We start from the raw sequence: 21,091 nt of genomic DNA on the forward strand, positions 1-21,091 counted from the left end.
AGCCGGCCCAATGGGGCCTGACTACACCAAAATTCAGCCTGTGTCGGTAGTTCAGCAACCCATTCCTTGGGGTCTCGTGTTCTCTGTGCACCTCGCTATGCTCTTCCTGATTGATGTCTTGCTTTGAAAACTATTTTTCCATCTTAATCAACCAAGTTGATGACAGCACGATGCAACCTTAGGGATCTTACAGACACAACATCAGTTTTACTTTATAAGGCTCGTCCTTCTTGAATTACACTGGTGCCAGCTTCCCCCCTGTTTGATTCAAACATCAAGTATTTGGAATTGTGTTAGTTGTCTTTGTGCATGAGTTTGAAAACCAGTTCACTCATATAATCTACTTCATTTATTTATTGGCTATCCTAAAGTATAAAGTATAATTTCTTTTTATACACCATGACTGTGTTTCTATCAACATACATGTAACTCCAAAAATGCACCTATAAACACAACTCATTGCAGTTTCCAGATAAAAGAAACACTATCTGCAAAAACACTATATACAATACTATATATTACATAAAAACACTTTACCATACTGCATGATTTGTGAAAATTGTGATTTTTGCATCACATTATTAATTATTATGTACAGCTTTTCTATGGTGGTACAGTTGTTTGGTAGCCACTCTGGTACAGCATTGCAAGAAGCAACATAATAATAGCCTTTTTGTGGAATTCCCATTAGTTCAAATGTGTTTCACAGCAAAAATACAAGAAACAACAACATCGGCAAGACGTCAGACAGATAGAGCAATCAACATTTAAAGACAAAGACATCAACACATAGACAGATGATAACGGCACACATGGTCAGCCTGTTAGCAAACTCATGGATGGAGAAGCACAAAAGATAGAGCTTGTAACACCCATGCAAGAGTCATGATGGAGATCTCCCATTGGGGATCAGTTATTTTACAATCAATGCATGCATCAAATGCGACTGATCAGTAGCAACAAATAGAAAAACAGATATACTTTGTGGCAATAAAAGTCTTTTTATGCCATCTGCATTCAAACAGACATGTCTATGCAGAAAGGCACAGAAATAAAGATGAGTTTAGGGGTGGAGGGGTGGGGGGAGTGGTCATTCTTTCACACACAACTTTCTTGAGACAGAATGGGGTTGCCTGCACAAGGCAAAAATAATAAATAAAACATATGATGGCAAGAAAAGATTTTGTTGCCTTTTATTTCCTGTTGTATAGAATGTGGGGATTTAATTTTAGCCTAATGGCACAAAACATAAAAATGAGGAAGATAATTATTAAGGTTTTTTTCCAACCACCAAAATTCCATGCGGCACAAGATGAGGCGAAACAAGAGGATCAGCTTTAATCCTGGAAAATGGAAGGATGAGGACATCAAAGAAAAAGCCCCCCAAGAGGGTAAAAAAAGATAGAAAAGTCTTGCAAATACAGCAAATAAACCCAAATCACATGAATGGAATGTTGAAGAGTGGATACAGTAGGAAGATGTATTTCCACATGAAAAGGTTCAACCAAAACAGAAACAAAACAGAAAGTATCATGCAAACTGTCTAGGAAATTTGAACTGAAGGTCAGATTGATGATGTGAATTTCTGTGTCAACATGAAATCATATGAGTGTGGTGGTTTGTGGCTAAGTGTATTCGTTTTGAATGTCAGATGAGAAGAAATGAAAGGTAACACTGGAACGTCCCTTAGCATACTTCCTGTTGTCATTGAAATTGAGAGGACTTGGGGATGGTATTAGATTTAACACAGTTAGGGATAATTTAACCAAAGCACAACTGTCTGCCATCAGGTTTCAAAACTAGTACAGAGTAAATCTTAGGATAATGAGCAGAGTGACCTTGTAAGTTTGAGAAAAATATGCAGTAAAATTAATGAACAAATAAATAGGGGCCATCTGTAAAGTCAAAGGTAATGACAGACCATATGGATACTAGCTTGCAAGGTAAATAGTATGACGCTTTAAAAATTATAAAAACAAAACGTCTGTTTTAGCTGGAAGTCATTTTTACAACTGAAAATATAAACAATCAAAGCATGATGCCAGCAAACATGGTTTTAATTGGTGTGTTTAAGAGTGGAAGGTATAAAAAAATGGTCAACGCAGGACATATGTTTTGTGTAACACGTGTGGTTAGATGTAAATTCAAGGGCCTTAATTAGTGTTCTGATGACATTTAGAAGCAATTAAAGGCCCTTTGTACCAGTACAGGGCAGCAGACCATTGAACTTTCATAAACCAAACAAGCCTTGCATCCATAATGGCCTTGTAAGCACTAAAATCAACAGCAGGGTATCATATACTGGAATGGCTGACGACAGGAGTCTGACAATCCCTAGTTCTTTGAAAATTAGCTTTTATCATAACTATATCGATTAATACAACAGTTATACTACGCAAAAGTGTTTGTTTAACCTTGAGGAAACAGAGGCTATGTGTGGAGAAAGGTGAGCACAGAAATTCGAAGATATCTGTTCTCTATTAGATGTTTTAACGTAAGGCAAGCCTTCAATGTGAGGAAACAAAGGAACAAACAGGAAGGAGGAGTTGTTTCTGTTGCAGTTAGTTCGCTACACATCAGAAATCTCTATGCTCAAAGCATTATTATTATTTGATTTGTAAACCACTCAAAATGTATCATCTGTCAAAGACGCACACACACACGCACTGCAAGAAATCCATTGTGTACAGGATTGATACATTTTGAAGCATCAGAGTGAACTACATGGAGTTTGATACTAATTTTGTACTTTTATCATAAAGTTTGTCTCTCTGTTGATCGCTGAGAGGACAAAATTAGTATAAACACACAACCATGTTAGTAACGTTCGGCCCCATAATCAAGTGTAACTCTGAAACAGCCCAATGCTTCCTGTCTCATTTCATTCCATCACAATATATTAATATATAATTGCATGTAAACTGATTTAAACCAATCAGCCCAAAGACTTAAATAGAACACAATTTGGACACATAAATCACGTCTTAAACTTTATGCATAATAAACAACAAAATATCAAAAGAAGTGACATATTTACAAGAATAATAGATATACTGTTCAAAATTAAGAAAACCTTATTCTTTGTCTTTTATCTGCTGCAATTATTATTAATAATTCTTTTAAACATTATTATTTGGAAGCAAATGTCTGTATTACAATATATATGCAATATAGCCCTCATTTATCAATGTAATTAATGGACGGACACTTTCTGTAAGTCACATATTAGTGGAATGTTTGTTAGTTAATGTATTAGATTTAAATGACTTTTACCTAAAGATTATTACAAAAAACTCAAAAAGTTAATCCTCAGAAGTCCTGTGAAAATATTCAGTAACATTTGTTTGTAGATATAATTTGGTATGATCTTGTATATTCTAGCTCAGTCACATAAATACATGTATTATGACTTATGTGTCCAAATATATCAGTGATATACCACTTTATTTAACTCTATACATATGTTTTTACTACTTTAGTTTTTGAGCTTGAAAAATTGCTTTTAGTGACACTTTTGAAGTTACACTGGGTTGTCATGGGGGTGATGCTTTGAGAGGGAGAACTCAAATAGAAGAGATTGAAAGACCAAGTTTAAGCAAGCACAACCATAACACATCCATCCCACCTGTGTGTCCCCCGTCACACTCCTCCAGATCCTCGTCGTCGCTGGAACATTCTGCAGAGGACACAATGTCATCTGTTGTCTGCTGGTTCAGCCAGAGGCGCGTGGAGACAAAACAAAAAGAACAAAGGTTTAAGTGAAGCCAAATCTACCATTACAAAGAGGATCATGGGTAAAAACAATGAAAACACATCATTGCAGCAAGCATTATATTTTACTTCTCTCCCTTATTTCTCAAGGGCAGCAGACCGGGGACTGAAATGTCAGAGTTGTTTTTCTATTTGGGTTTATTTATGGTGGCTAGCTCTTCATACATCTCCTATCATCTCCAGCTTCTCATAGGCCGTCACAGATCATCACCGTCTCTAGACGCTCGCCTTCTGTTCGCTCATCAGCACCTTCCTCTATCCCATAATTCTGATTTATGAACACACTTGTTCCCGCCTTCTCATTCTCTCCCAGCCTGGACACTCTGGCAGTGTTGTATTTCACCCCACATGCACGCACAGCCTGTTAATCAGAGTGGATCGGTGCCTCGATAAAATAAGCCCTGTCACAAAGCAAGGGTTATGAAATCATAGCACTGATTGAGTTTGCAGTGCTTGGTGAGAAGATGGGCTCTAACTATTATTGAGTTTGACAGGCTAATGAAACAGAATTCGGCTGGAGCCTGGAAAAGCGCATACGTACTAGGATAGAGAGGATGTCAGGAAAAGTAAATTTACTAATCTACTTATAGTTTGTGTGAGAGACACCACCAAAATACTGAATATGTTTTGGGATGCTGCTATCTTAATTAAGGGTAAGAACTTCATAGTTAAAAGGGTCATATGATATTGCTATAAATAATTTTTTTTTTGGTATATATTAGGTGTAATGCAATGTGCTTATGCGGTTTGGTGCAAAAACTTTTTTACATTTTTTTCTGTACATTTTTGTTTCTTCTCTAAGCCCCACCTACAAAGCTCATCATTCTAAAAAAGTGAGGTGTGCTCTGACTGTCCTTGCTGAGGTAGAAAAATTTTAAATCGCTCTTTAAATATGCCTACCAGCAAAAACCAGTGAAAGGATCAGCATAAACCAGCAAAGAACCACCTAAAACCAGCATCCATGCTTCAAAACATACCTATATGTTTTGAATATGCAGGGTTTTTTTTGCAGGGCCATATATGGTTTTCCTGTATTGCAATAATGTCGTGGAGACCCACCTCTAAGAATGTTTTAGATGTGACACCAACTAAATTGCCTGAACAGCATATAAGAACACTATTCTAGACAGGAGACATGAGTTCAGAATGTAAATTTGTATATTCTATCTCAAGTTTTACTGCTGTATTATCTCCATAGATTTCTGTCTAATATTTGTTTTATGGTTTGAGCAGTGATTGTTTATAAATGCACTGTGCAAAGCATCATTTGCTAATTTTATTGCAGGCTGGCAGAATGGTGAAAGCTAGACCAGCTAATCAAATCAAATCAAATCAAATTAAAATTTTATTTGTCACATACATATACATACATGGTACGACATGCAGTGAAATGTTTTTTACAACCGCCCAGCGTCAAAAAAAAAAAAAAAAAAAAAAAAATATATATATATATATATATATATATATATATATATATATATATATATATATATATATATATATATAGCAGCACAGGAGCTCAGTGCGGATGGTGCACTCAGCTGACCGCACCACCCTTTGAAGGGCTCGTCTGTCCTGCATGGTGCTGTTCCCGAACCAGGAGGTGATGTTTCCCGTCAGGACACTCTCAATGGTGCAGGTTTAAAAGTTCCTGAGCACCTGAGATGGGAGTCTGAAGTCCCTTAAGCGCCTCAGATGGTATAGACGCTGCCGGGCCTTCTTCACCAGGGCGTTGATGTGACAGGACCAAGACAGGTCCTGCGTGATGTGAACACCCAGGTACCGAAAACTGTCCACTCTCTCCAATGGGGGTCCCGTTGATCATGATGGGATGGTAAGAGCGCACCTGCTTCGTGCTGAAGTCCACTATTAACTCCTTTGATTAGCTAGGACAAGCATGGAAATTAATTCTCTAAAGAATTGCCATAGTGCAGTCATAATGGTGCTGCATAACCAGATAATGATTCAGCCAACTGATGGTTAATTCAGCTGTGATCCTGTCACATTAACAGCAGATGTGGCATTGACAAACCTCCTCAAGATCAGAGGGCGCTCACCTCTCGTAGTTCCTTAATACTGTTCAGTACAGTTTCCCAGAGTGTGAAATCACAGCAGAGATTTGACAGATATGTTCGTGCATGACCAGTTGCAGAAGTGGTGTCAAAGGACAGGCTAGTCCAAGCCATAACAGCTCAGAAATGACTTTCTGCTTGCACAGAGTACCATAGAGACGACACTAATGTCCCATCTACTGTTTGTGGCCACAGCTGAAATATAAGGCCAATACAAAAGCAATTTCATACTGCCTAGAGTGAACTACTCAGCTTCAGAACAACAAAGTGTATTCTGTTTAAGTAAAGGGTAGACCTAATAACACATCTTATGTTAATGTACAGTACAAGTCTACAATCTAGCAGAACAAATCTCAGATTATGGCTGTCACTGAAAAACTTGCACTGCTTTGGAGTCTACTGCCTGTAAAAAAATATCATGGCTAAAATGGTGTGCCAACTGATTTAAAAGATAGACTCTGTACAGTATATCATAATGTTGTACATATATGGATAAAAAAGTAGAATGTACAATAATGTTAATTATTACTTATATAAGAGCTAAAAAGGTATCCAGTGAAAATTAGTAAATTACTAGTTACTGTACTTTGGATCTGATTCAGAACAAGTAAGATGATGTTCATGAAGTTTATGAATTGTGTATTGCAATGGAATTTCTCTCCATTATGGCCACAGGAAAGAGGTGTGTCAAAATCTATGTACTTGTTCAAAATGACATTAAATTACAGAATTTCATAAGATAAACTGACAGTATAATATTGTAACGCTTTACTTGTGCGCTTGTGGGTGTTTTCGGGGCTTTATCTAAATGTTTATTTAAATAAAACCATCGAATACGGACAAGCTCTTTTTCTCCACTTTATTTTTGTATTCACCGCTCTTTCCCCCCGTCAGAATAAAAGTCCTTATAACAACAGGCAATTTAACATGAGGAGGGAGGGTATTTCTAACACAAAATAAAATATTTATTTTTCTTACAATATCAGTAGCTAAAATGCATTTAAAGTCAACTTTATTGTGGACATAAAGCAAACTGAATTCAGAGTGGGAACATCTGCAGCACTCACATACATGATAAAGCTCTTTCAAAAAGAAAATGAAATGGGAAGGTATCGGGAAAAAGACATGTATTTACAGCATGCTTGACAATGATGAGCCTGTTTTCACAGTGACATCAAATCTAGTGTCCCTAGCTGGCATACTTTACAAAAAACGATTTCACAGTTGGCTAAATCCAATTTTGTCAAAAAATCTCCATGCTATACAAAAACGTATTTTGGAAGCAGAATTTTCCTCATTTTGTGAGAAAATAATTTCCTTATTCTCTCACAGTAAACATGAAATCATGAGGGACTAGACTCAAGGTGGTGTAGAATGTTTAGAGTGCTGATATGATGGAGATGCAATGCCATGGCTATGAGGTCATGTCATATTTAATAACTGTAATGCCCTGTAATAGGAACACCCTGGTGAGTACAGTATCATCAGTGCAGTGTCATGTCTCTAACGGCAGTGTCTACTGTACTAGAAGCTAAAGCTCTGGAAAATGAGTGGGTGGAGGATACAGCATTGTGAATAGCCAGACACTCTATTTCGACTCATTTGGACTGTCTGTTTTACTTTCACCTCTACAATGCAAACACTTCCAGAACTTCCAGAAGAAGACTCTCACTCTACTGCTGTCATTTCCAACAAGATAGCCATCCTAGTGCCGGAAGCACTTGTTTCGATCGGGTCACTTCTGATCTGCATTATCATGTCAGATCTTGGCTTTGACAGACGGACATGAGAAAAGCTTGTATTACAAAGAATCGATGCCGCCAGGCCATATCCCTGTCAAAGGCCTGCCACAAGTCTTTTTGCTCAAGCCAGTCTTCTGGGACGCTCGGAAAAAAAAGCAAGATCAGAATGATATGCATTGTTGTCTGGCTAATGTCACCTTCACTGAGTGTTTGAATATGTAACACTGCATTGTAGACGTGACAAAGCATTGTATTGTATCCTTTAGGACCCTGGCCAATGTTCCCTGTTTTCAACAAAACAGTGTCTGTTGAGAACAGTAAATAAATGAAAATAAATCAGTGGCACTGTAGAATTCATTCTTCATTCCTCAACCCTAAACAATGTTTTGCCTGGATAAGATCTAATATTGATATTTGTGCAGTGTTGTCAAAATGAATGTGCAGCATTCATCTTCTAAAGTCAACATTATTTTTGCTTTCTGGATAGAAGAGTCATAGCTAAATAATACCTGCAATTTCCTTTTAGGTGAGGAGGTTAATGAAATTCCAACACCAAACAAACACAGATACAATCTGCTTTATCAAGATTTTTTTATTCAGAGAAAAGGTTAGATATGATGACATTTATGCAAGCTCATTTTGGTACCCCTTTGGCGAAAAATATTGTTCTTCATGTTTACTAACAATATTATACATTTAAATATACTAAACATGTAATATCAGTTGTAGTTCTATGTTATTTTGCATGTGTGGCCTACTGCAAATGTAACATTTGCATAATTAATTCCAAAAGGTAGAGCAAAAAAAAAAAGATTTTTGTTTTAGGGATGTGAAGTGTATTTGTGCACCTTCTTTCATACACAGTACACGCCCGTGACTCCCCTCTGCACACTCTAATTGTTCCAGCCATAGCAGGCAGTTTCAAACAGGGCCATTTATCTTCCAGGGCAAAGGAAATGGTCTTTGGCCTTGATCTTTAATCACTCCCCTGCCGCAGTGTGCAAGGTCATCAGAGAAGTGGTGACAAACAGTCGTACAGAACTGCCCTAGTCGCACTGAGACTCACTGACTAAAATTAGAGAGTGACACGGGCCCAACAGGATGTTTCAATTACAGCCTGAGATCAGGACAGGAAAAAATGAAGCCTCCAGTTACTGTGTGTGGCTCCGTGTGTAATGGAGATGCAGAGGGAAAGAAAAATCTGGGCAGACACACACAGGACAGAGAAGAGGTAGAGAGGAGCAAAGGACACAGAGGATTGGAATCCACAAGGATTAGAAAAGTCTGTTATACAAGAAGAAGAGATTTTGCTGCTAACGCTGAACTCTAGGTAATTTGAGATTTGAGCAAAATTTCTGAAAAGAATAAAATGAAAAGATAAGCAAATTTTGGATTACTTTGGAGAAATCAACTGCTAAAATCACTGTAGATAAAGAAGAGTTTACTATTTACTTTTTTGTCTCATGTCATTCCAAACCCATATTACTCCATGTGTAAGATAAGAAATTGTAGAATGTCTAAAAGGATCTTTTCCAAACAATGAAAATGAACTCAAACCATAAACATAACTTTTTGCTTTTAAATTCATCATTGAACTACCTTCATAGAAAGCAATTAATTATCTTCTTATTTTAAATTAAATTTAGCCATTAAATATAATCATGCGTTGTCAAGAAGACACTCAACAATTCACAACCTACCAAGCTGGACATAAATGTACATTTTCTTAAAATGTATTCATAATTTATTTTATAATTTTCATAAATGTAAATCACTATCTTATTTAAGCTGACACCTGTGAGCTTCCAAACCATCATTCACAGACAGCAGACAGTAATTCTGAGAATCTTTAAATAAAGCTAAACTGAATAATTCAGCTCTGTTGTTTTGTTTGGAACTGTTTTGTTGACTGAGCAAAAGTTGACAAATAACAGGAAATTCTGTGTCTAAAACTTTGCTTGAAAATGAAAGAAAAACAAAAACAAAAACAATTGTTTCAGAATCTATATTTAAACATTTCTGTTCCTGAGTTCTTCTGTATTATTACCATTACGATTTCCAGAAACTGATTTGAGTACCAGTAAATATTGTTATTTTTAATATTTTTTTGCCCATAATAATAATAATAATAATAATGTTTTTGGATCTGTTAATATCTGTTTTTTCATGTTTATTTTTCATGTTTAAAATGGAGCCCTACAGATATAACTTTGGTACTACATATATAACTTAATCACTTTTAGGGGCAATATTATACATATGGGTCAGATATTTTTCATACACAATTTTTTGTTAAGATAATTATGTAAAGTTACTTTACCAATAATTTTTACACAAGCTATTGTACGGGGTTTGTGTAACATGTTTACATTAATGCTGCTATTTGTTTTAGTAACACCTTTAGCTTCTCAGTGTTAGGGCAGCTGAGATAGATTGAGGCGATTGTGTACATTCATGCAGAGCAAAGGATTGTTGCTTCCTTGGGCTGCATGTTTCCACACATCCCCTGCATGCTTTTTTCTAATGACAAGCTGTCCCAAGGCACCCAGCATCCATCTCTCTGTGTGAGGCATGAGAAAAAGAGTAGGAAGTGAAATTACCACGCAGATCACAAACAAGTACCTCATTGCTGTTGACCTTACATGATTTTAATGTACACACGTTCTTTGCTCATCTGCAGGAAACCACTGTAGAGCCACAAGGCTGAAGTGACAACATATATTGTCGTGTGTTGCAATGAATCAGCTACACCCTGAGATCATAAAATGGCACATGGATTGGAAAGAAATGATTAAGCTCTAAAGTGAAATTTAATAATGTAGGAAAATTCATGGAAATGTCCTTAAACTGATCTACCCATGTAAAGTACCAGTCATAATCATTACAGATTGCAATTCAATATTTTTTGGCTACATGCATACTGCAGATCTTAAAAAAGATAGTGACAACCACATTTACATTAAATGTAGTGTCTACTGAGGTAGGGTTAAGTGATCTAGAATATGGTCATGAATAATAAGGCATGTGCTTCATAAGTACTAATTAACAGCCTTTATGCTAGTAATGTGCATGCTAAAAGCAAATAGTTTTCAGGGAATGGTATTCTTTAATACAGGGGTCACCCAGCTTGATCCTGGAGAGCATCCTGCAGAGTGTTCTTTAACTTGCCTCAAGACACCTGCTTGCAAGTTTTAAATTTAAGACATTGGTTAGCTGCTTCAGGTGTGTTTAATTAGGGTTAGAGCAAAACTCTGCAGGACACCAGCCCTTGAGGACCGAGTCTGGTGACCCCTCCTCTAATATAAAATGTTTCTGAAGAATGCAAATAATATATTTTTAAAAACATGACAAATACAGCAATAATATTTCAAATGCAATAATCTATTTGGCACAAATACAATTTACATTAAATTCAGTGTGATTTCAGATGCTAGCATTCAACTACATATTCCGTAATATAAAAAGAATGCCTATGCCATGCAAGAACTCAAATGTGTTCTTTTACACAAAGCTTGTGTTCGGAAAAGCTGAGACACTAAATGACACTGGAAAATCCCAATCTGTTATAGAGTGTGTTGTCTCTATTTGCACATTACTTTTCTCACTTCTTTTTTACTTTTACCTCATCACTATATACTTATCACAAATAGCTTCTCTTTCTTTTTTTCTTAATCTTTTTCTCTTCTCCCCCACACTTAAACAGCAAACAATCAAGCCATGACCTCTTGGCTACATTAACTACAGTATTTGGAAGCTGTAGTCTTTCATCCTGTTTAGTGAAAATGAAAATTCTCCACTGCTACTTTCCTTTAAGTGCAAAACTTGCACAATCAGACAATGATTACATCCTCAACAGGCATGTATTTGAAGCAGTGATGATGGAGTAGTCATTTCGCATATCTAATGCTTGTAAAGCTTACAGGTTTAGCCGTGACTCACACATCGTTAAAACAGCACATAGCTGAAATCACTGGAATTAGTCATTCAGTTTGGAGGCGGATGATGATAGGTGACGTAAACAGCTAAACGAATTGAATGCTTAGAGCTGGAATCTGGCATAATGCAACACCAGATAAAGAGAATCATCTGTTTCATAACTGTCAGCAGGTGTCCAGCTGCAATGATTAAGTGTGCCTACACACCAAGAATTGTGTCATATCAGGGAATACTGCAAAATCATTGATTTCAATTAGAATGGTGCACTACAAAGACAACAGAACAGTAGGGTTGGTATTTTGATGTTTGCAATTTTTGCGTAACAAACTCATTGTTTTACGACACAGACATTCATTGGTGGTTGAAAAGCAGGTTTAGAAAAGAGATTTTTTCAGTCAAATGCACTGTATTATCTGTTTCCGCACTCTCAAGATGTAACTTCCTCTGTCCTATCCATAGAGATTTCTCTAATCTACAATCTGTGTGGCCTAACACCTTGACAAGGGGTCTACAATACAATTACAGGACAAAAATAACAGAAAAATGCTTGCAGCCTACCTACATTTAAAAAAACATAATATGCAGCAGAACTGCTTGCAGCTATTAGTATTGATGCTCCTATTATAGCTTCTTAGAGGACACTGATTGCACCCTCTGTGAAAAACCCACCACTATACAACATGTGGTTGTGTGTGTATCTGTTAACATGCTTAGTGTGTTCTTTGGTTATGTCAGCATTTCTACAATGCCTCTTGTTCTGTTGTTCCCTAGTGTGTAGAAGCATCATTGAGCAGACAGCAGCCCAGGGCACAGTGAATAGCCCTTACTGGAAATGAATGGATATGCACACTCTCACAGAGTCGCCCTCTCCTACCAGAGATCAAGTGTGAGGCAAGACCTCTCCCAGGTGTCCCATCATTAATTAAGTGTGAGATTGCTCTACTGTCCCTGCCTGGATCAGCTCAATCCATCTATAGGTAAAATATGATCACACACCTCTTACTTCTCAGACCCTGGGGTGGCCTCCAAGGTTGGGGAGTCAGAGGATTGTGCCAAATAGCACCATACAAATGTAGCCACTAGACCCCAAACCACTCAGAACAGCCCAACATCGGTCACAGCCTGGGACCCTCAGGGGGTGGAAAACCTGTCAGCTTCTGCAGGTACTTCTCTTGCTGTCTATGCTGACATGCAGCAAGGGAGCACGAAAAGTGAGACCTATGGAAAATTAATTTGTGGGCACAGCATGAAACAAACGGCCTGAAGGGCCTAGAAATTGATCTGGGAGAACTTACACTTACAAAAATCTTGTTGCAATAGAAACATTCCAGAAGATGTGCTCAAAACCTGCATCTCTAATTTGCTATTAATGTGAGATTGTCTTACAAAATCAAAGCAGAAAAATATAGTGCTCATAAAATGAATGATTTGTTTCATTGAATCTCTTTTAGAATGCATTATGGATTAATTAACTTTCATGAGTGCACTATAGAAATTTCATTTACATAGCATGTATTGTCCTAACCCTAACATAACCCATGTAAGGAGGTGAATCAAAACCTGTATATGCATTAAGACTGATCTGAGAAGGGATATCCAAAGGAACAAAAGGACTTCAATAAGAGAGCAACTTGGCAGAACTGTGTTCTGTTGAGAAGGGGGTGTGTCCTCCTTTTGGGTCTCTGAACGTGTTCCAGCCAGGTGTGACACTGGAGCACGGGAACCTAAACACCAAAAGGTTTTTACAATTACATTTGGCATCTCTGAGTATATAAGGAATGTGACAAAACACAACAAGGCGCGATTCTGTAGCCAGATCGGCCCGTAGTGTGGTATGTGTACTCATACACTACACTATGTACTTTTTAAAGACCAGGTATACTGAAGTTTGTTTTATTTTGTTTTGTGTTATTTTTGTACTGCTGATCAGTTGTGCAAATGTTTATCAATTATACCAATTTTCCGCATTGTTGGCGTGCTAGGGTGAGTCAGATCAACGATCGATGGATGGAGCCGTCTTGAGATCTTGACTTCCAGCCACCAAACTGGCTGAGCATGCTATTACTTAGGGAACGCATAAAAAATTACTCTTTTTGAGTCTATCGAGGAGATGGCTGCATTAAGGTAAGCGATCTACGGGGTAACCTCTGACTAAGACCTGGACTAGCCCAGATGTGTCATGAGTCTGTTCTGGCTAAACAAGGTCTCTAAGCGACCCAGACTCCTAACGAATGATAAGTCGAAAATAGGAAATATTATAGTTAATTAATGATCCAAATTTAATCACAACTAGAGGGATCAGCAGTTACATTTAAGTAAATATAATTAAAATCACAAAAGATTGGAGTCAGATACAATTATGTATAAGGTCAGTACTATAATTGGAAACCCAAAAGATTAATAAATATTAGTGATTTTTTAACGAGACGCAAAGAAAAGACCGAACACGCATTGACCTTTGACCAGGGCCTCTGGATTCCGTTCTGCAGGAAAAGGGGGACCCTTACACCCATGAGGCAATTATTGGTAAAATCAAAGGGCAATGACTGGTTGATCAAAATGGTACCAAATAGGGGTGTCAAGATATATTGTATTGATAATAACTGTGATATTTAAATCATGAAATATCAACATTGTGTTCATTTAGGGTGTAATTATATACTGGGTTTGCTGATAACCATGATATTTAAAATTAACAGGACTAAATAATTGACAGCTAGTTTATGGTTGATCTCCCAGATGACAATATTGTGCCTTAACGCTGACAGCTGCCATCAAACAAGAAGAAGACACAGAGTGCATGCAAGAATCATGCCATCCAAGTGGGAGAGTCAAGGCTTTGTCCACATTCCTAAAATAAGCTCACCAATATGGTTGGAGTTTTTCAACTTCAGAAAAACCAGCTCCTTAGACCAGCGGTTCCCAATTCCAGTCTTCTCATATATTGCATATTTTGCACGTCTCTCTTAGTTAACACAACTGATTCTGATAATCAGATTGTTGGAAGTGAGCTTTGTGCATTAACTGTTTTCCGACTGACATGGTCGCAACACAGTGCTCATTTCTCCCTACTCCCTGAGCAGTGAAGAATCCACTACGTTTACTTCACTTCAGAACATTTATTAACAGATTTGTGCTGTGCAAAGTCTTCACACGGCGGAGTGTGACATCATACACCTCTGTAAATTAATACAATTTAAATTCACATCTTGTACCCTTCAATACCCTTTGAATGGAACATATACATTTGCTTTGAAGTGGAATATCCTGATGTAAGTTAAAAGGGAGAAAGTATCAATTCTGATGTTAATATTTATTCATCATACTGTTGATCTGAAAAATACTTTGCTAAAAGTTTCTATAGATATCGCAATATATTGTGGATATTGTGGATTCTTTTGGTCACAATAACCATGGTGTGAAAAATCTAATATTGTGACAGCCCTAGTACCAAATCTAATCCTACATAGCACAAACCAAAACCATGCACTTACATTCATCCATTTTTGTCACAGGAACTCTATCCCAGCATTGTTAAGAACAACAGGTTTGCTGTCCATCACAGGGTTAAAATACACAGACACATGCATTCACACTCTCACTCATACCTACTGCAGTCTCCAGTTCAACTAACCTGTAGGTCTTTGGATTATGTAATTGAAATTTAACTATTCAAGCCACTCCAACTTGGAAAGAACATAGAGAATCCACACAGAATGGGAAATCTTTCTGGGGACCTTTTGCTGTGAGGTAACAGTGATCATATCCTAACACAATACATAACTAACATTCACTCAGGTCTGTGATCTACTAGTTAACACGTGAAGACATGGGTGATGTGAGTTTATGTTCAGCTCCTGTATTACTGGAAATATAGATGGCCAAAAGGCTCAGTAGGATTTTATGTTCTGAAAATGTCTGCATGTGAGTTTGAGGGCTCTTATCAATAGTCGATTTGTCAACATACTGATGAAGTCATGCTGCAGTTGGTAATGACATGTGAGGTTATTATTATGCTGGTTGATATGTTTAAAGGTGAAGAGAGAATAAGTCTTCTTGGTCTGTCGGTGAACAGTGCCCTAGGGAGAGTTATGGCTTTAATATGAAGACTGCTGCTTCTATTTTTTCCCTCGTATCAATTAAATGGTCAGCATAATCAGACATTCAATAGCCCCCATGTCAGACTGTGTTAAAGAAAGCATTCTGGTCATTGACAGATTCCACAAGGCATCTAAACAGCACATATAATACAGCACAGAATTGCTTTGCTCAGCCCTAGGGAAGATAGTAATCATATATGCACCCTTATTTCATTCCAACACTGTTATTTTCCTTCTGTGAAACACAAAACAAAATGTTTCATAGGGCCAAGCTAAACAATTCTACAAAAGTTGCAATCATCAAAAAACAGGAGTTTCCTTTCTTTCTTTCTTACAAAATGTAAAAATTTCTGAATATTGCATTACATTAACAGAAATGCAATAAATGCTGGAGCTGGACACAGACTAACCATGTCTCTTTGGAAAATACAACTGTAATGCTATGAAGGCAGATTTATCTTACCTGAATGGTGGGTGGTGAACGCTGTTTGCGGGTAGTGGTGGTTGACAGGGTGGTGGTGGTCTCAATGAAGGTGGTAGACATCTCTGGGGGCATGGAGGTGGTGGTACGTGAGGGACTTCTGCTGGTGGGCACATCCCCCACCAGTCTCACACTACCATTTATCTTGATGTTAGCATGACCCTCAGCTGCCATGTTGAGAACCTTCAGGCCATTGTAATAAAGACCAGAGAGCTGGCCTTGATATGGTCGCTTGCGGTCATTACCGCCTATTGAGATGGTGGCTTGGGTGTTAAAAATGGTCAGCTGACGACCTGAGGGGAAGACCAGTGAAGGAAGAAACAATCAATGGTTTATATCATTAACTTTACACATTTTATATATATATATATATATATATATATATATATATATATATATATATATATATATATATATATATATATATATATATATATATATATATATATATATATATATATATATATATATATATATATATATATATATATATATATATATATAAGTTTTTTTTTTTAATTTTAGTTATTTATTTTTTGGCTAATTCATTTATGGGCTATCTTTAACTATCCAAGGATAGTATTAAACAATTTTTTTTTGGTGCTTCTCATGCAAAGGTTTTGGGAAAAACTCCAAATGGTTTTTGATATGGTTAGAAGTAGAACTGCAGGCCAATTAAGACTATTATGCATTTACAATTCTATATTACAGAGGGCAAGGAAGAAAGCTCATCTCATACATTTCAAAGGAATATCATGTTGATTCATGCATGTAGAACCACTAATGGGATTTCAGTATGGTTTTAGACAGTGTTAAAGGGACTTTATAATCATCTTATGTAGTTTAAGCAATGATCTTTAAACGCTTTTCATAATCCAAAGGATTTTAATGGTAAATTTGATAAATAGTCACCCTGCCCTTTCATGCTGTTTTTGAATGAAATGAAGAGGTGTCGGTGGATTTCATCAATGGCTTCAAACACAAAGTCAAAAAACATTAGTCAGCAAAGTGGCATTTTACTTCAGCATCAATTTGTTGTCTTTAGAAACATGCTGCATTAAGGGTTGGGTTTTTGATTATATGACCACTAACATTACCACCATGAAAGATCATTCCAAAGAAAAGTTAAAAACAAACATCCTGACTTTTGGTTTAGACTTAATGTTGGAGTCCAAAAGCTATTTACTTATGAAGTGTTATTCTTAGTTACCAGTCCCTTTAACTGGTCAATGATCTGATGGAAATAACAAAAGAGTCCACAATCCACATAAATAATACTGAACGAAAATATTACGTAATGGGAAGGGAAGTAAATTATGAACATTTTAGTTTAATTAGTAGCAAAAGGCTAAGCAAAGAATCATCAGACCTGGTTGGACAAAAATATAACGAAACGACATGACAAGGAGCATATGAACGCAAATTAAAATAAACGAAAAAAAAACCACTGAGGTCTTGTGAGGGTTACCTTTCTCGTGTAGCCAATCTTCGACCGGCCGGGTATATTTGAACGGGATTTTCTTATTAGCCATTTGATAACGCTCATTGTCGCTGTTGCCTTTAAAGTTTAAAAGACATCTTAGCACATTGCACATTTATACACTGTTTAAGTAGGTTTAGCCGTGTTTAAAAAGATTTAGGTCTTGTTATCATAGGCAGTTTAGGTTTCAGTGTAAGGTTAACTTCAGTTGTAAGATTATAAGACATTTATATTAAATAGTAGCCAACTAAATAACCAGGTTAACACATATAATTATTGTAACAAGAATAACACACCACATTCGGACAATACAGGCAACTGTTAAAGCGAGACATACTAACAGCATTTCAAACAACATTTTCACTGAGCATCTGTCACAGATGATCTCCCGCTCAGCAATCAAATGAGGTGCAACTGTTTTCCCACTGGACATCACATGCTTTTACATTTTTAAGGTGCCAAGAAACTCTTTACGAACTATTAAGGTAAGAAAAAGAGAGAGAGGGAGTGAATGAGGAAGAGAGAGAGAGACAGAAATAAAAAGAGATAATGTGTAGAAGCTATGAACCTGCTGGGAAATAAGGCTTGTGATGACACAGATTTGAGGTAGACACTGCATACAGATGAGATCATTACAGCATGGTGTGAGGCCTGTGCTGCAGGGTCTATAGAAATCCTCTGAGGCATTGGGCAATATTTTGCCATTATTTGGATTTAGAATTTTTTCTCTGACTGGAGTGAGGTGTTATGGCTATAAGAGTGATCTAACATCTGCCAACTTGAGTGTATTTACTGTATGTCATGTCCAGCTGTACTTAACCACTGCTGTAACCAGCTCTTTAAAGAATGTTGGAGATTTTTATATTTTAAGCAGAGCTATCTAACCTCCAAACAATGTTCAGTGGCTATAGAGATAATTAAATTAAATTAAATATAAAATCAAAATATTAAACAGATTATTTTTCAAACTTTGAGCTACAAATACAACAATACAGTGAACAAATCATATAGTGTACTTTCAGAATGTTGCTTTTTAAAAGTTTTTTTTAAGGCTCAACAGCATCTGTACCCACTCACTTCCTTGCATGAAAAAGAGCAGCACAAATGCTGGGTAAGTAACATTCAACATGAGGGTAAGCAGATGATTACAGAATTTAATTTATGAGTTTTTATGCATTTTCATGTAGGCTATATCAAGCTGGGGGTAAATATACTTTACAGCAGTCCTCTGAAGAAGCTGTAATTGTAAAAAGAAGTAGAAGAAGAAACCCTACAGCTTGAGAGAAAAAAAATACAAAAAGGACTTCAAAAGAGCAAAGTTACTCACCACATCTTACTTAGCTAAATAAGTCACTGAGCGTTGAGTCACAGCGTACCTTCTCAAAACTAGAAAGAAAAAAGGTGCATAGAATAGGAGTGCTATTCAGAAACACAAAGGTTCTGCAGTGACAAGGATGTGAAATGGACAAGGCCGGTGGCAATTCAAGGCCCTGCTTTTCTTGTGCTTTCCTTTTTAAATAGGCAGAAAAAGGGCTTCAAAGTGGGCTGGTTACTGCTGGCTGAGCAGGGGGGATGTGGGCGAGGTAAAGGGGTGAGGGTGGGGGGTAATAAGTAGCTTCCAGGGCTGCTCATGCCTTTGATCCTGATGGGCAGTGCATGCAAGCCTGGGGCTGGAGTGGCTTTCCTGGATGGAGGCCTGCATGCTGGAGAGATCCAGGAGAGCTTGAGGGTTTGGACATTCATTTTAGACATCAGACACTTTGCCAGTGCTTGCTATCTCTCATGTTAATGTGATATGTATTGTAATATATTATGATGATCTGTGCAGAGCTATCGAACCTCCAAACAATGTTCAGTGGCTATAGAGAATGGGAACCTGACGTCACAGTGTTGTGGGAACTTGGACATGAGAGTTACAGTAAAGACTAAAGTGGATGCAAACATTTTAGATTATTTTATCTTTATATTATTCAGTGAGAATGGTTATGGTTATCGACACAGTAAGCATTAACCATTCAAACAAGATCTTAGTTGAATAATATAACAAAATAATATAACATCTACATGTACTACTGAACGTGGGTTCAAGTGAAGTTAAAAGTAATAGCTCATCCAAAAATGAAAATTCTGTCATCATTTACTCACCCTCTAGTAGTTCTAAACCTGCATGAATATCTTTGTTCTGCTAAGCACAAAAGAAGGTATTTTGAAAAAATAAATAAATTGTAACCAGGCTGATTTGGGTCTAGAAGTGTCTAGAAATATAACAAACCTTTACACAGAATGCAACATGCTGTGACATAGATTCCCATATACCCTGGCTATACTCAACATCAGCCTTGAGAGTGAATCTCATGAAAATTTGTCCTGATCATATTTCAGCCAAAAATGTAATAATAATAATAATAAAAAGAAGAAGAAGAAGAAACAACAAATCTTCTGTTATAATCTCCTCAGATACACAATAGTCATAGCTTGTGTGTGGGCAAACTCAACATAGTTTAGTAGCTCAAATCTTTAAACCGCAATTATTCATAAAAAATAATGTATGTATATCTTGTCCCAGTATGAGTGCTTTATTTCACAACACATTCCTAGAGTGTTATATCACATATATAAAAGCTCAGAACAACAGAAGAGCTCTAATCTGTGAAACGTCCAACAAGCCAGTGGTGTCTTTTTTCTCCCATCCATCAGCACATTTGTGCAGGTTTCCCGCTAGAACAATATCTGAAACGCTCCCTTTAGATGGCACTTCAAAATGAATGTTGGCATGGTGTCACTATGTCCTCTTTCAGCGCCAGAGATTTACGGTAGGGGGCCATCAGCAAATGCTAAAAGCATACAAACAATGCAATAATGAATTCTATTACCAGTTCATCGTGGTCTCATTGGAACACAAACCTTAGCTATAAAGGTCTTGCTGGACACATCTCACAATAATGCATGTTCTGTTCAGCTGTTCATAGGACGCATCTTTGTCTCCATTGACTGGCTCAATTAAGTTCTCTTAATACTGTTCTCCTGAGACACATGAGACTGTTTAACTGTATTTTTATTTATTGCTTTTTTTACATGGGTAATATATCTGCATAAATATCCACATGGTTCTCTAAAGCAGAGCATGACTCAAAGCATGACCTAAAGCAAAAGATCATGAATAGTTTTACATTATCACACCATTGCCCTGTTGCTATCACCTGTCTATACAGTACCAGGTACAAACATTATGCCAACAGAGCAAGTGGAATAAGTGAATGAAACCCATTATAATCACAGACAGGGTACAGATGCCCATTCAACTTCAGGCATAGTCCATGAGTTTGCAGGTCAAACAGAAAAGCTAAGGAATGTTCACTTTGATCATTCAAAAAAAAAAATCTGATTATAACTTCATTGATTGTAGCATCATTTCTTTTTTAAATCTATTGCCAAAGAATTACTAATAACATGGCCTTCTGAAAAGGTTCCCAACTTTTCAAATGAGAAGCTCGACCTTTAGACACAAC

The 21,091-nt window shown here is 37.0% G+C and overlaps 1 protein-coding gene across 25 annotated transcripts in view; it reads right to left on the reverse strand.

Annotated features, from left to right (window-relative positions):
* Positions 1-21,091, reverse strand: part of nrxn3b (neurexin 3b) — a 231,778-nt gene that overhangs the window by 9,245 nt on the left and 201,442 nt on the right. For 12 of the 25 annotated variants that reach the window (XR_006247236.1, XR_006247235.1, XM_043219674.1 and 9 more), the window contains 3 exons: positions 17,571-17,660; positions 16,085-16,395; positions 3,626-3,707 (listed from right to left, as the gene is read on the reverse strand). Coding sequence is in view for 20 of the 25 variants with exons in the window: in XM_043219674.1 (XP_043075609.1) it covers positions 3,626-3,707; positions 16,085-16,395; positions 17,571-17,660 (483 nt within the window). In the remaining 5 variants the exon portion in view is untranslated. The remainder of the gene's footprint in view (positions 1-3,625; positions 3,708-16,084; positions 16,396-17,570; positions 17,661-21,091) is intronic. The other 13 variants (XR_006247239.1, XR_006247238.1, XR_006247237.1 and 10 more) reach the window with 3 other exon arrangements.

This window comes from Puntigrus tetrazona, chromosome 20 (genome assembly GCF_018831695.1).
Source record: "Puntigrus tetrazona isolate hp1 chromosome 20, ASM1883169v1, whole genome shotgun sequence".
Classification (NCBI taxonomy): domain Eukaryota; kingdom Metazoa; phylum Chordata; class Actinopteri; order Cypriniformes; family Cyprinidae; genus Puntigrus; species Puntigrus tetrazona.